The 16972-nt window shown below is 41.6% G+C and overlaps 1 protein-coding gene across 2 annotated transcripts in view; it reads right to left on the bottom strand.

Moving 5' to 3' along the window:
- E75 (ecdysone-induced protein 75) overlaps window positions 1-16972 on the bottom strand; it is a 219768-nt gene that overhangs the window by 105880 nt on the left and 96916 nt on the right. Inside the window, exon 1 of one of the 2 annotated variants that reach the window (XM_069110621.1) lies at window positions 4398-5052. The exons of the other annotated variant lie outside the window; for it this stretch is intronic. Within the exon in view, the coding sequence (XP_068966722.1) occupies window positions 4398-4572 (175 nt within the window). The 5' untranslated portion in view covers window positions 4573-5052. Of the gene's footprint in view, window positions 1-4397; window positions 5053-16972 lie in introns of those variants that run through there. 2 annotated transcript variants of the gene reach the window in all.

A 16972-nucleotide genomic window follows, 5' to 3' on the forward strand; every position in this document is an offset into this window, starting at 1 on the left:
AATGGTGGGAACGCGTATGGACTGGTTTGCGAAAGTTTGGAAGGGTTCGAGTATGGAAGATTCGTTGGTATGGATTTCATGGCAATTTTTTATGAATTTTTCATGTATCTTTAAAATAAGCGCAACGTTAGTGCACCGAAACTATTCAGTTACTTTTTTCAGTTCTTTTTTTTAAATAAGCGGAATGTTTGTGGAGAAACATTGTTCGATACTTCGAGCAACGCTTCGCTTATTTACGGTTTAAGTAAGAACATTGTGAAGATTGGGATTATGGAGTCAGCGGAAAAGGCTAAGTAAATATCAAACATTCATTGCGATTTCTTCAAATAGTATCACGATTTCGAAACTGGAACCATCAACGTAATTTTTCTATTCTTGATTTTCGTCTTACTTTGGACCACTTACTCGATCTTCCTGACTTCAATTATACTACAAAGTGTGGAGTTACGGTGTACATGCGAGTAGAAGCATAGAGAATTTTCGCGATCGGTTCAGCGAACTTCGGCAGAAGAAGCGCGCGCTCGCGTCGATAAGGGTCCAAGCTCGCGGGGCGATAAGAACCGCGACACGGTTCGAGGTTGTTCACCTTGGCGTGCTGGCGTGTACGTTCGAGCGGGAACGAGACGGATGACGCTCGCAGACGAAGATAGCGGCTCGCTCCGCGGGCCCGCACGCAGCGTGAACCAAGAGCCGCGAGAAATAAAGAGGCGAAAGAAAAAGAGAAGAGCCGCGAGAGAGAGATTAGAGGAAGAAGGGAGATCGTACTCTTATCGGGCTTCTCGTCGGTTTGGCTTGTGGCGTAGGGACGTTGCGAGATTAGAACGACCCCGAGAGCAGCTCAGAGAGTCGACGAACCGGCCCCTGATTGGGCGATGTCGAGTCAACGCTCCTCTAGCCACCAGAAGGGAAGAGAGGGCTAGAGAACCGGGAGAAGTGGGGAAGAGGGGTAATCGTGGACTGGGAGAGGACACAGCGCATCAATCGAGGTCACTGGGGACCAGGAGGAGGCCAGGCCATTGCCCGTGTGTCTTGCTTTTGAGGTTAGCCAGTCGTCAGCACGAGCGCAATTAAAAAATGCTCGATGGAGTTCGCGCGGCTGTCGGGTGTCGAAACGAGCTTTTCTTCCTCCTGCTTTAGCTTTAAGAAAAGTACGCTAGCCGATCTTCGCGCTTTCCTGGGTACGTTCCACCACGCTCGCCGACTACTCCCGATTCATTAACCCTGAGTCATTGATGGAACACGGTGCTTCCGAATGCGAGTCTTAGGTGTATTTGGTGGATATGAGCAATTTTTGAGCGATTTGGATGTATCGTTAAGGATGTATATGTAAGAGAGACGATTAGGTGTTACAATGAGTATCTATCGTTGATAATTAAGCAAGAAGATGATTAGGAGTTGTGTACTTGTCTAGTTCGGTCTACAGAGATCAGCAATTTTTAATAAGGATCAGCGTATCTTCGAGATCTTGAGATCCTCGAAAAGAGGATTACTACCTTGTGTTTGGATTACCTTGTGTCAGTAATTTACACGGTTATGTGAACTCCATCATTTGAACGAAAGTTTGGTTACTGCTCGATTAAATGAATTCTTATCGATTGAATACACTTCGTTGAACGCGAACCACCGTTAAAAATATGTAAATGAAATTCCACCGTTAATACTGAAGCTTAGCTCAAGATTTTTCCATGGAACTCTATAAACCTTCAACTTGAAAGAACCTACCTGAAGAAAAAGCAAGTTCCTATTACAATATCTCCGCTCGTTTCTCTTAGTATAGATCATGCGTCTATCAAAATCAGTCTAACTAAATCACATAACCCTTTCTAAGTAAAGGACTAAAGAGTCTAATAGAAATTATAACATGTACCAATCGTCCACCGCTGAAAATACGCTTCCGCGACTCGAAGCGATCGCAGTAAGCCACGTTCTATACGATCGGGTCGCGGTATCTGGAATGTTCACGCGAACAAGTCGCAGTGCCTGAAACGTTCACGCGAACGGGTCGCGGTACCTGGAATATTCGCGCGACCGTGTTGTGGCACGAATTCTGGTGAAAATTCGGAATGCAACGAGCGGAACAGCTCGATCGAGAGAGCCACGATTCTCGACCCACCTCGTAGTTACGCTCGTTGAGGCAGGTCAGTGCTCCGAACGGCGGATGCAGCGGCTCACAGGAACAGAGAAACGGTGAAAGCATTCCAACATGGCCGCCCAGGCGAGAGTGATCACGGTCCAGCAGCTCGGTTAATGTACTTTCTCCGCGGGACAGCCGAGATCCCAGAGAAAAGAAAAGAAATCGAGAAAGAAAAAGAGGAAAAGAGAGAGGGACAGGCTGGTGAGTAGGTAGCCCATACGTAATTCACTATCGTGGCGTTACGTAACGGGGCTTACGAAGAGAATTCTCAGCCGGTTGAACGGACCTGTGTGCGTACAATGTGCGTGTGACGTACCTACGTGTATTGTACGTACGCTTGTCATAGTTCTCTTTCTCCTTCTCTCTTGCCCGAATCGCGTACTCACGCAATTCTTCGTAGGTGTTGGACAGGTATGTGTGGACTACATTAAGCTCAGGAATGGATATAGGTGAAATTATACAGGTTTCGGCGAGTAGGTTAGTTGGAACAAGAAAAGCGATGAAAGTCGATGAGATGAAAAACTCTGCAGCGGAATACGTGGATATTAGGTGATGGTACAGTTAGTTGAATGGTAACTCTTTATCTACGAAGGCTGTTTACGCGCACACGTTTACGTTCACAGTTAATGGAAGAATACACTGTTATTTAACGTGTTATTTAATTACGTAAAATATCTGAATAATTTTATGTCATCATAGAACAGTTTCGTTTCCTTCGTCCGTGTCGTACATTAATTACATTAATTACAGTAGCATTATTACGTTCATCCGAATAACATCCTAATCTTCTTAGGGAATCAATCGCCAATATTAATTCCTCTCCCAAAGTACACAAATCCTTTACCGAACGGTTCGCCCAATTCCACCCTCATTTGCAATGCTCCAAATACTTAATTCTCCAACCTTCTGAACCCTCCCCTCTCCAGCCAAATGCAACTTCTATCGAAAAAGCAAAAGTAAAGAACCAAGAAAAAGGAGCAAAAAAGGAAACAAAGTTTTAAAATAGAAACCGATGTGGGGAGTCCGCGAAGAACAAAAGGTGGGCGAACGTTTATGAACGGCTCGCGATGTGTAACTGTATATGAGAAGCACATCGGTCTGTTTTACGCGAGCAGAACAAGAGGGCGAACGGGTAGGCCGAGTGTGTTGGTGACCTTCGATGATAGCCGTGGGTGGGGAGGTTGGTCGAGTAGCTAAACTCTACACTTGGTAGGGAAGGGAAGGCGCGTGAGTTGAACAGAGAGATCGAGAAGGATCGAGAGAGATAGAGGTGAACGGGTCGGTAGGGAGACCCAGTTCGAGTTTGTTGAACCGGCCCGCCGGCGATTGGCCACACGAGTCGCGGAGTTCACTCTACTTGCCGAACGGAGGTAGGAGAAGGCGAGAGGAGACGGTGGGGCGAGGTGGCGGGCCGCTCGGTTAATTTCATCTTGCCCCAGTTACGGGCCAGGCAGGGTGAACGAACTAGCCTCACGCCAAGGCCCCACCGACCTACTTTCCTGTTCTACGGACCACCGTGAGGGAAAGAGACCGACCGACTCACTCTCTGTACCTCTCTATACAACGCCGTGGCGAGTTCACGACGAGTTCAGGCCAAACAGAGAGAGAGACGAACACGACGCGAAAAGGAGAGGATACGTGGAAGCGCTCGAACGGGACAGAAGGAGTGAGTGTGTGTGAGAGAGAGAGAGAGAGCGCAAACGAACGAACAAACGCGTGCGTGTGTGTGGAAGAGAGGGAGAACAGCGAACACTCTAGGGTGGGAGCCCCACTAGAGAGGCTCACTATCTAGGCTAGAACCACGAGCAAAAGGAAGAGAGGGAAGATCGAGCCGCGCAGGTGGGAGAGAGACGACGAAACCAAGAGACGGAGAGGGAGAAAAATTGCCAGAGCGCCGAGTGGAAGGCCGCCGACCGAGGGCAACGAACTAGCCTCGTCCCGGGCCCCGCGACCTACATTCCAACCCCGTTGGAAAGTGAAACTGCCTCTTTCTCTATTCCTTCCTACCTGAATCGTGATCTACGCTAGGTTAAGAATGTTTTTACGAGCCTGTTGTGCATGGTGGACACACTCTACGTAACATACACACGCGACCCTATAATCGATTTAAAATCGAACGGTCGTAAACGAGCGGGAAAATATTTTTACTCTCCCTTTCGTTCCGATCCGTTTCGTTTCAGCTGACCCTCAGGCTGAATTTTTTTTTCCTTTTTCAACGGATGAAACGCGTATACAAGTCACGAAAATGGATATGGGGGCTTACCGGCTAATACTCGTCCCAATAGATTTTCACTATCCTGGGGCGCACCACGATAACAGACCTGGGCCGATTGCTCCTTGTCGTTGTCCAGTGGCTCGCTAGACGGTGACAGAATATCACCGGACGGCTGTTGTTCTTCGGCCGCACTGCCACGAGGTTTGAACTCTTGCACGGTCATTTCTCGTCACGACAGTCTGCCGCGATTATTACACTCTCTGCGATTTTCCCGCTCTTTTATCTCGCTTTTAGTATTAACGTACCAATCGCACGATCGTTAACGACAATCTCGTTCAGTAATAGTCCCTCCAATGATCTCACGTGTAAGGTTAAGGATGGCATAACACGACTTTCCATGCGTCCGTTCAAATCGAATCGCGCGAAACGTTAAAACTCTACTTTCTCCATTCTTTCGTTTGACAACTTCACTCTGTCTCTGTCTCTACCGAGACTGGCCGCGAGACACCGGCGCGAAAACTCGCGAGTTTGTTTTGGGTTAGGCTCGAAGTCTGTTCTGTCCACGCTCGCGAACAACAGTCCCCCTTCTTTTTGCTTTTCTGAACGGCACACTTTCCTTCGCGCGCACAACATACGACCACCACGATAATACGAGCTGTTGCTTTCCTATGGCGACCGCGTGGCCCTCGCGGTAACAGCAAATCGAAGCTTGCACGTTATTAGTTGATGTGTTGTGTGTGGCGTGCGATGCGGTGCGCGAGTGAGTTCGCCGCGGCGTGGCGTGCCGCGGCTTCGCGGCGCCTGCGCCGTGCACTGCCGATTCACATTCGCGTAATACCGCGTACTGGCGCCCCGCGGTTTCTCTCTTCGACATGAATTTTCAATATTATAATTTCTACCGCGATTATCTTCAACATTAGTATACAATTGCATCATAAAGTCATTCTTCATGATAATATAAGGTAATATTTGCACCGTGCAGTGTGAAGTTCGTGTTTGATACAATATGACATATCATGGAACGTGTATGAATTAGAAATTACTGTACGAACGAATCCCCAACTTTTTGTTATTTTATTCATTTCATTGTCACTGTTTGAACGAATTTTAACAACTGTCACTTCACATTGATGTATATGAATCAATATGCTATGTACTTCGATTTCATAATTTAAAGAGAGATATTTACGCTTTTGCTAAACGATTACTACTAACCGAGATTATACATATACACACGGATACATAGACACGTTATCTGCAAGAAGAGAATTTAAATATTCATTTAAATATTCAAATCGAAGTCATGTTCGATAGATTTGAAATTAGAGTAGTACGTGCTCGAGGAGGTATGCTCGAGCAACACGTCATTCTGTTTACCCCACCGAGCGGAGAGTTCGCGTTAAACGATTTGGTCGTGTATGAATTTTATTTCTCAAAGAAAAGAAGGAAAATTTCGTTTTGGAACGATAACGAGGCGGATTTATCGAGATTGAACCACGATGGTATCCTCAAGGCACAACCGGCTCGTTCCTATGGCCAATTGGCACGGTTGACCCGCCATTAGGATCAAGGATTTTTATCGGTAGTACGAAGAGGCCAAGCCTAGCCTTTATTATGCGTACACGCGTGCACGAAGAAACCGCGTCGTAAAATCGCAGGCTATAACCACACGGAGAACAAAAGTAAATTTGTAGTCAAGGACCACCATGAAACCGGCGGTCCTATTTTACTCGTTTCAGCCTCGCGCCAAATATACCCAGTCTAACATGAAATTCCACGTTTCAACGACAAATGACGAACATTAGGGTCATGATTAAGGCTTCTCGATTAACCTTTTGTCCGATAAAAATCGCCTCGAGTATTTACCACCGTGAAACAAAATTATATTACTTGATTGAACCCTTTGCTAGTACCTTGGTTGTATGAACGCCGTCAATCTGTCAGCGATCAAAGTACTTTTCGGGTTTGGTCGTATGTCCACTCTCAGTCATCGAAGGCATCATTTCGATGGTATGTATATGATAGTGATCGTGAGCAGATATATTCGAAAATACGTAGGATTCTTGATAAGATTTTAGAAGTGCTTTATTGCAAAACCTGCAGTCTTTCGAAGAAATTCCGCAGTGTCAAAATCAAAAGACAATAATCGATTACGATGTTAAACTCGGTACTCGATATTTCTGAACAACGAGAAGTATCTTGATTGAAATTCCAAAAAATGTACATCCTGTTTATGAAAATATTAGTTTCGTTCTTCGGACGTATCCTATGATTTTATTATTAATGTTTGTTCAGTGTGAAAATTCATTCGATCACGTTCGACCGCAAACTGTTAAAAGACACCCACCGATGGCACCCAAGCATACGCTCCTGATCGGTGTGTGATACACAATCAGAGGATATGTACCTATCGTGCGTTCCTCTGACATGCTGTGTTGACTCACTAACACTCGGAGAGTGAAAGCTGTTTAACCCCGGTGGCAAACATGCACGCACGTATGTACATATACTGTACACAGTAGCAACTGTGTGAACGTGCCTTTATACACTTCCATCGAGCACGTGGGTTACGTCTACGGAAAGTAGAAGTTAGATTACAGGTGAGCGGAACGCGTACCCATCCGAGCCTCCCTAATCCGGCTTCCACCTAGGTTGGGACTAACCTGCCTCAATTGTAGCTCGTTAACCATTAGACCGTTGCTTCTGCTTCTATTATCTAACGTCATCGAGTCTCTCGTTGAATTTCGTCTTGTATTTGATACCGACAACGCGTTATCTTGTTCCAGGAGAAGCCGTTTCTCATTGTTTCATTTCAGGGCCTTCTTACAAAATGATCTACTACCTAATAATATTAATAAATATACAAGTTGCATTTTACAGTTGTACGTCATACAGATTAATCGCATAAATTGTAATTTCTGGTATTTATTTGTGAAATTTAGTTTCTTTTATGACCAAACTTGTTTCTGTTATGTAAGGATTTAGGAACTCTAGGAAAACGTGTCTTGTGAAATTTCGTTAATAATATCGTTTCGATCGTGAAAGAAGGCTCAGATTGATATGTTAAGAATGGAATAATTGAATTGAAAAATCATACTTGCTGCTTTCTTGAATATTTAAAGTGTAAGTAATATTAAAGCGAGATAGTAAAAGTAAAGTATACAGTAAAATATTGATTGTCGTGGTATGCAGCTATTTCTATAACCTTGTATCTTTAGATTTAACAAGTCTTTCCTTCAATTACGTAAGTAGTCATATTAAGATATTCCCTTTCAGCCATAAAATATCATTGGCATTAGAAAATCGATAGAAATTGATTTTTCTTGTGGACCTCGATTGAAGTTTTCGCGACGTATTTTAATAGAAGAAAGACGACTGATAAATGAAAGTACAAGTAGATAAGAGATAAAAAGTATTATCGTTATCAACGAGATTCACACAGGTGGCCAGTGATACGTTATTTGAATATCAAAGTTCAACGATTTGTCAACGGTTATCGGCGAATCTTGAGATTATTCGTATTTATTTTTCTTTATTTATTTTCTTATTCCGCGAAGTTTATAATTCCTCGTAATTGATCGCCTCTTGCAATTCGTTTCGATTTGACCTTGTCCCTCTTGTTTCTTTGTTTTTTCGCATTAATTTTTTGTCTTTAAAAAATTCGACGATACTTGACAGCTATACAAATGATCGATGATCTATTGATTTCAATGAGAATTGCTGTTTTTTTCCCCGAAAGAAATTTGCCCCGACAAAGTGGCACTAACAATACACAACGGAAGGTTGAATCTAAATTGATGCAAACTGGGCGCAGTCCAAGCCTAACCTGCCCTAACTACGGGCCTTGAATAAACGGTTAGCGTGGCGTGGCCAGTATGACAGACTGCTGCCTTCTAACGGGAATAATTCTAGCGCCACTTGGATTCCTTTCTGAATCGATCCTCCACTCTCACTTTTGTTTTTCGCAGGTTCCCTCCTCTTATCACAACCTATAGATCGATTACCAGTTATTACATTTTAATAGATAGCAATAAAATTCGAATACATATTATATTTGATAACGCTATAGAGAATGTGTAAGATATCGATTATCACAGAGGTTAACGGCTCTAGACTTCCGGTGACGCCACGATGGTCCCTGATGACGACACACGATGTCGAAATCGATTAGAATGTTTATACCGAATAAGTCATATTTGCGAAGATTATTATATACAGGGTGGTTAGTAACTGGTGGTACAAGCGGAAAGGGGGTGATTCTACGCGAAAAAAGAAGTCGAAAATATAGAATAAAAAAATTTTTTTTTTTTAATTTTTCCATCGAGACAACGATCTACAGTGAGATACGTTATAACGAGACGCGATAAAGTGCACGCGTACCGAGCGAAAATTCAAAGTCGATTTTCTCGAAAACAAAGCCTCGAACGAAAAATTGTTATTCTATATTTTCGACTTCTTTTTTCGCGTAGAATCACCCCCTTTCCGCTTGTACCACCAGTTACCAACCACCCTGTATATTAATGTTTTGAAATAACTGTGTAAGACACTGATTGATCGTACCATAAAGTATATTATCGGTAAAATCAGCGGAATATTTTCTTTTTAGTACTTCCTTTAAATACTTGTACACTTTTTAATGGTTACAGAACTTTAATCGCCAAAGAAAAATTTGCTATTATCTTTTATTTGTCATTCCAAGCATTTATCTTTTTTCAAACTTGAGATATTGCGAATAATGCATGCCTGGGACTATAAATAATGATGACATTTATCGATTCGTCAATAAGTAAATATGATCAACTCGTTCTTACAGTCTTACATATGCACATTATAACTTGTCATGTTGAATTAATCGACGACATCAATGTTGTACGTAATAATACATACAAAATTCATAAATCAGTGAACGTAGTATCTGAATTCGAATATTTCTTACTGGACGATTGGTAGTAGATTAATTTTTATTGAAATAGGACAAGAGTCAGCGGGAGGTTAATTGTTTTTACTTGAAGGCTACATCGAAGTGGTCCGTACAACTTTATTGGACGACTTCGCTTCGCGTCTAGATCATGGTCATCGTGTAAATCCGCTAAATGGTTCGAATTGCATATATTACTAGAGACTGTCAGACTCGACGTGACTATTCTAAATATAATCGAAGCCCGACCTGCCCTAACTACGGTCGTGACCATAGAGACACGCCATGATTGAGCTCAAACGTCCAAGGAGATTAATTTCCAAGCGACTGCAGAGCTCCCTGTGTTTCTCGTCGCTTTGAGCTTCAATCTCCTAACAAACTTTGATTGTTGAAACCATAATATAGGTGCAAAACATTTTCTTTTAATTAAATTGGGTTCCACAGAAAATGAGAAGATCCAATTCAAAGGAAAATATTCTATCCATTTTAATATTAAAATTCACCTGTACAACTTGGATCTACTAACGTTGATTAATAAACTACAAATAAAGCTACAATAAGTACATGCTTTAATGTAATGTAATGTAAGTGATATCTCTTTGTTATTTATATTTCCTGACAATTTCATATGTATAAATACATATTTCATATGTATAAATATCATAAATACATGATTGTTACGTTAATCGAATTTTACCATTCAATCATCCAAATTCTATTTTTATTAATTTTTGTGTCTGAAATATTCAGTTTCTTAGAATCAACCCTTCGAATAACACATTTTTCTTTTTACAGATTACATGTCTTCTTATCATTGTGCTGTGTGCGCAGCTACTATAAAGCTAATTGTATAATGAGATATCTGCAGGAAATATTGTTCGCAGCTTCCTTAACTAAACAATATCATTCATTCTGTTACGAATCAGTTGAATAATTGTCAATACGCATTGATTGCTTCAAATCCATGTACTGCATTAATGATCGAGGAATTAACCTCAGGAGATTCCTCGCAACTGCGCGATTTTTCAAATAAAGTCTTCTGTCAGCTTGCAGTAAAACGAGAAAAAAGAGTAAAAATGAGGAAAAAAGGTGGATGAAGCTAAGGACAGCGGCGCTCCTCTCTGCTCCCTTTCACGTTCAAAGCGTCGAGAATCGAACCACCGTTACCTTGAATCCCCTTTGTGCGGACAACAGGGAAGATTTATCACTAGTTGAGATCCCGACGTTCCATGGCGAAGCGTGTAATCGACCCAGCCGAGTCTACCTGGAACACCTGTTAGCTAATCTCTCTGTTCGTCGGGAGAACCATTGCAGCTGAGGATAAAAGGAAAAGGAAAGGAAATCATAAGATCCTGTTGGCGAACAGAGGATGAAGCGAAAAAGTTTTTCCTCCGTGGAAGAAATCCTCTCGCGGAGTTAATACGTTGGCCACTTCAGTCGTTCGTAAACTTCGTTCGAGATCTTCGCCGAGCAGGGCAGAAAATAAAAGAGAGGGTGAAACTTCAGCGGGAAAAAGCGATTCCATTTATTGGTAGGAAATAAAGTGGAAATGATAACGATAATTTTCGTTGATAGATATTCGACGAGTACTTTTCCACGCTTGCGTTTCCTAGAATTTTGGAATCTCACTCGATGGATTAGGTGGAAATAAAGAGGGCAGATAAATAAATCTTTCTAAAGAAGGAGATACCGTAGAAATAGCGAGGGGAATAATTGAAAGGTATTAATGATGAAATTTCACGCGATAAGATAGCTATGAATTGCACGGTAATGAACGCTGAATCAGCCTCCTGAATACTTGATTATCTGATCGCGTCTCCTTGCGCGTACCTATCGTTGTCATGTTCGATTGATGTAATATACCATAACGTTAATAGCAGAGATAATTGAAATTTGCGACGCTTTATCAAGCACGATTTATGTATTTATCTGGAAACGCTTCGTCTTTCTCCCGGTAGAAGAAACCTATCAGAGAAAAAGCAATTTTTCACGCACGAACGTTTTTAAACTAACTGTTGCAAAGTCCGCGATACTGCAGGGAATTTCGAACGATCATCTTTCTTTCTTCTTTCAACACGTGAAAATCGGAAAGCAACAACGAAGTACGATTTTAAATTCGACATTGTATAAAGACTAACTTCATTGAAATTTAAAAATAACGTACGCAAACTCTATCTGAAATAAAAGCGCCGTAGATCGTCTTAAGTGGAGCAAACTAAAGAAACTGTGGCGAAATTCAGAGCGGCTTACAGCTTACCCAAACTGATTTTCATTTCGGCGAGAATCATTAAGCTAAACTATTTGGCAATGGAGGAAATTTCGCAAATTTTCTATGCTCATCCCAGCAGGGAATTCATTGGTAGTGGCCAGGTAGAGAATTTACAAACTAGAGTCAAGTGGTCACGGGGTTGCGGCTAAACTTTATGGTTGCGGTTTTCGCACTCTCTTCGCGCGTTGTGATCATAAATTTCCAGAGTACGGTGGCCACGTTACACACTCGTAAATCATTTACAGTGACTCGAAAAGATTTTCACCGTTCTTCTTTCGGACAGATTCCATCTCCGCTGGGAGAGCAGACAAATCATCTTGTCCACAGTTCAAACAGAGAACTTTCAAGAATCTTCGCCGCTTTGTGCTCGCTCTGTGTGTTAAACATTGTAGTGGTACATATATAAACACAAAAGAATTTACTTCGCAGCTTTGGAGCCACTTTATTGGCATAATTATTGGAATTACGAGTAGGTAATTATTTTTCTCTAATACAGAACAATCGTTATAATTGCGATATTTTTACTTGCTGAATTTTACAATAAAATATTTTTTATATTTTTTTTTTGCAATATTTTTGCTGAATTTTGCAATAAAACTGAATTTACTCTGCTTGTTACCTTTGTCTTCTCGTAAATTATCATCGATCAAATTATCACGAGTATCCTAATATTCTTTCAGATCTCATCGGATGAATAATTTTCGCAGCGTGGAATTACAAATTTGTATAAAACAATATCGAAGAAAATTCGGTAAAATTCAATAGTATGGAAAGAATCTGAAAATGAAGAAGCGTCGAGTACAAATTACAATTATACAAATTATGCACGATTGTAGGAAGAAACGAAAGTTTCATATCTGAAAAGCACTACGGATAAATTCCAATCCGTCCAGGTAACTACTATGACAGCAGTATATTCCTTTGATTAAGATATCACTCGAACATCGCAAATTACACTCGCCAGTCGACCTTATCTGCTTCTCGCTGGACTATGGACACTGATGTACGACTGGTTACCGTAACCGTTGTCTCGGTTGCATGTGCAACGTGTTACGTGCTCAAAAGCAACTACGTAACCAGAGTTGCATTGATAAGAAAGTGCAGGATCCAAGTCCCGTAGTCGGCGAATAAGCGTCTCGTTCAAGTATTTACAATATTATTCGCGTATTAAACTTCTGTCATGTTTGCATCCGGACAAAGAAATTCGCTACAGCTTCGTGAAAGATATTTCTTCCAGAAAAATTCACTGACGAAGTGACAGCTTTGGTATCGTACCGTTAATATAAAATATACTGACAGTAGATTAAAAACAGTAAAAAGAAGAACAGATATTTCACGCGCGATGAACGAATAAAATTTTCTTCAAATATTTGAAATGAAAAATTAGCCGCAGTGGGACATTTTCTTCTTTTTTTTTTTTTTTTTTTTTTTTTTTTGAAAGAGAGGAGAATAGGTATTCTTTTGTGTAATTACGGACCCTTTAACTTCCTTAGAATTCTTGAAATATTACAGTCGTAAAGCGTAACGGCAATGTTTCTTTCTCTGACTCTGACCTCTCACAGTTTCAAAGCTACCCAACTTTCCTAATTTATCAATTCGTTCATTTTTACTCCACTAAACTGGATACTTTAATTTGACTTTTATAGTTTTAAAGCTACTTTGCCAACCCCTTGCGCCGCCCTTGTTTTCCCCTGTTTCTTCTCTGCCAATTCTCACTCTACTTCATCCCGAATCCTAAGAAAAAAATGGCATTCTCGCGTCAGAGTTGACCTCAAAGTGCAAAGGATTAATTTCCATAGCAGTTTAACCAAATATATCAAAATTATCGGAATACCTACGTATACGTTCTATTCTTTTCTCTTTCTTTATCTCGTAAGCAATATCGTCGATCATCTTACCGAAGAAAACTATCGCTGGTTCTGAAAATGAGAAAAACCCGCGATTGCCCACATTCCCGCGGAAGCTAACCACACGTGCACACGCACGCGCTGCCCACGTATCCATCGTCATTGGGTCCCATAGAGGAGGGGGGAAGGACAATTTTATTGCATTCTGATGCAGGCCTACTTGCATCGAGACAATGGTCCCAGGGAGATATGCAACCGGCCACGACAGATATGTCGGTGCAACGTACTCGTAGACTCGCGTGGGACTTCGTCTTCTCCTCGTTGCGACAGCTACCCACCGGCCGAGGGAATTTTTGACGAGCAGGTTGCGCTTTCGATTCCCGCCGGTTCCGCTATATGGGAAAAAAATCGAGTTGCGACTGCGTTATGTCGAAATCCCAACGTCTTCGAATTCCGTGCCAGCGAAAAGACAGGGTATGTTGGCCAGAAAAATGGCAACGAAAGGCACAATTTTTAAACTGAGATCATTTTCAGACTACAGAATCGTTTCTGGCGAAGCACTCATAGAATTGATCGCGTCTTGTGTTTGAAAAAATAGAAAAGTTTGAAGAGAGAAGTAGCAACTTGTACAAGTGAATGTTATAAAGCGAAGAAGCTTCTCAGACGAACAAATGATTAAACACGGATGAACATGATCGTCCAAGTTAGGACGAATATATCTATGAGAATTGAAAGAGAAAAAGAAAAGTCAAATAATTCCGCAAAGGAACTGAATAACTGCAATTAACTCGATGAAACATTTCGCAAGATCTGGTTAAAATTGCCAAATCGGTTTGCCCTCGAATCAAACTTCATTTCTCGGCTTAGCCATCGTATCCAACAAGTCAGACTCGAGAAATCTCTGCTCACAAAGACTCGAAAGATCTCAAAGCTGGAAGAAACTCGTGACTAACGCTAAACGGAAGCGGACAAAGAATTTAGAAACCGAGCCGGCCAGCCCGATGACCTACTTGGTTGTTATTGCGTCAAGGGGAAAAATTAAGACGGTCGCTAAAAATCTGGTCGCTGTGCCGCACTGCTTGGAACCAGTTGCGCGACTATTCATCCTGCGTTTGCACCAGCACGGTTCATTTATCAGGCCGGTATCCAAATTAACCGGCGTCTACCAGCGACAATGGTTGCTACGGTTGGTATCGCGATTCCGTATCGGACCACCCGGGGCCAACTGCTTTTTGCCCGCGAAAACAACGACAATCGTATCACGGGACAGGCTGCCGAGCTACCATAAAATTACCCCGTCCGCATAAATCCGCGGATCGATCGACCGATAAAACGTGGCTGGGCCTGGCAATCAGCCGGTGAAAACGCGTGCCTCTTACGACAGGCCCGGTAACGACGCCCAGGGGTGAAGGAACTTTATCTGACTGTCGGCTATCCGGTAGCGTAACGCCGCTGAGAACCGCATTTCCGCGTTTCTGGCCCCCTTTCGCGCTCTCTTGCAATCGGTTAGGCTCGTGGACGATCGTGAGATCTGTTTGCGAATTGGCACTTTTCGGAGCGGGGGACAGTCGCAGAAATTTATAGCTTTGAAATTGGATGTCGTCAGAGTGGCGGTATTTCAAATTTATCTTCAAAGGTGAACGTCGCCACAATCATGGTATTTAAATAATCTATAGTATGTAGATAGGCGATTTGTAATTTATATTTATTTGCAATGACGTACTTCTAAGGCTCGTGAATCTACATTCAACTATTGAATGTAGCGTATGGTTTAAGAAAAATAAAATTTCTCTTGAATGTCGCATGTTGACACAGTGATGATACTTACAATTTTTTAAATATTTGTTAACTCCAACATGCTTCGACCAGTTGTTTGTGCCACCAGGAAAATACGTTAACCGCGATAATTACAAATCTCTGGCTTCTTCTGCCAGACAGGATGAATCATGTAGCGTTTCTCGGCAAAAAGCAATGAAAAAATATGTTTTTTTTTCAGACGAATTTTACATATAATTCACGCGACCCACATAGATCAGGTCTCTCACAATGGGCAATGTGTTACGATTATTATTTATTAATATACTAAGTGTATTTACGTCACGTTGATGTGTTTTCTTTTGCGCTTCCATGTAAACGCCATTCATCTACGAATTTAAGTCTCGTAGGTAAAAGAATAGTAGCTTTAAGGTGGGAAAGGTAGAGAGTGTACTACTTATGTATTTCGAGTGACTTCTGGCGATCTTTAAATATTGAACGAAGAGATTGCGAAGAACTTTAAGTGCAAGGAACTTTAAGATTCACTCTTTAGGGGCTGATTTTTCCAATAGTTTAAATTTTGAACGACGAGACAGCGCGGGATAGTGCGAACTCGCGATTCTTAGGTGACGAGTTGGACATTCGCAATTTTTAACGATGCGATGTTTCTTTTCAACAGGAGAATCGAGGAGCTGTTAAATTTAAGGAAAACGACACGTCGAAGCATCCGAGCTTTGACTCGAAACGTGGACATTTCCTAAACGTAAATCCGTGGAAGCTTGAGAATTTTTAGCCGATGTTTGATGAAGACTATGAATTTTTATGAAAGACAAATATCTTTGAAACAGCGAAGCGTTGAAACATTCAGCCCCCACGATAGGAGACTTGTTGCTTCGTCGTTCGAAAACCGTAATATGTAAATCCAGTTTTTACTAAACCGTAAACGCCACGAACCATCTTACAAAGTTAGGGAAAAGAAAGAAAAAAAAAAAAAAAGGAAAGTGAATTTAATTTACCATTTATACATTTTGTGCAACGTGATCTCGATTTGGATTAATAGGTGGATCGCGAAAGAAAGAATGACGCAAAGACTACTGTTTTCCCCTACGTGAAAGTGATGGCTTAATATGTATGTGTATTGAAACATGCTGTGTGAAAGAAGAAACAGAAAAAGTGGTGAAACTCTATAGAAATGTAAAAAGTATTACGATATAGGAGAATCATCCTTCTCCGCGTAAGAAATACATTTCCAGCAATTAACTTTATAAATTCGAAATCATCTGATTATCCTAATGAACATAAAATTCCGATATTCTAAAAATTTCGTTTATAACATAAATTCTTAACGATCGGTGTTAAATTAATATTTAAATTAACGTTGATCTTAATAATACCCAATATTCGATACCTAACAGAGAATTAAATTAAAGAGAAAGTAAACTTGCGATTTATTAATTACTGACATTATTATTTACATATAATATACGAGAAATATCGAGGAATCGTGAAAAAAATTGCAGCATCCGTTAATCACCGATTTGTAACAGTTGGTTTAATGCCGTAACAAACATCGATCCGTTTACGCCTCTAATTTAATACATTCCCACGAGCGGATCGAGGCGTAGAGAAAAGAGAGCGCAAGGCAGCCCGCGAAGTTGCGGAGGTGTTTCGAAAACATTGCGTCGCGTAATCATTGCTCTCGCACGGCTGTCGAGACCGAGATGCAGCCTCGCACATGCAGCCACGGTTGCACATGCAGTTGCTCAATGAGCCGTGTTGGTATGTACGCCGGTCACCGACTCCAGATGTCCGATTCCGTTCGAGCCTGAGTGAT

The sequence above is a fragment of the Bombus flavifrons genome, chromosome 3 (assembly GCF_040668555.2).
Source record: "Bombus flavifrons isolate JBK064 chromosome 3, iyBomFlav1_principal, whole genome shotgun sequence".
NCBI classification, from domain to species: domain Eukaryota; kingdom Metazoa; phylum Arthropoda; class Insecta; order Hymenoptera; family Apidae; genus Bombus; species Bombus flavifrons.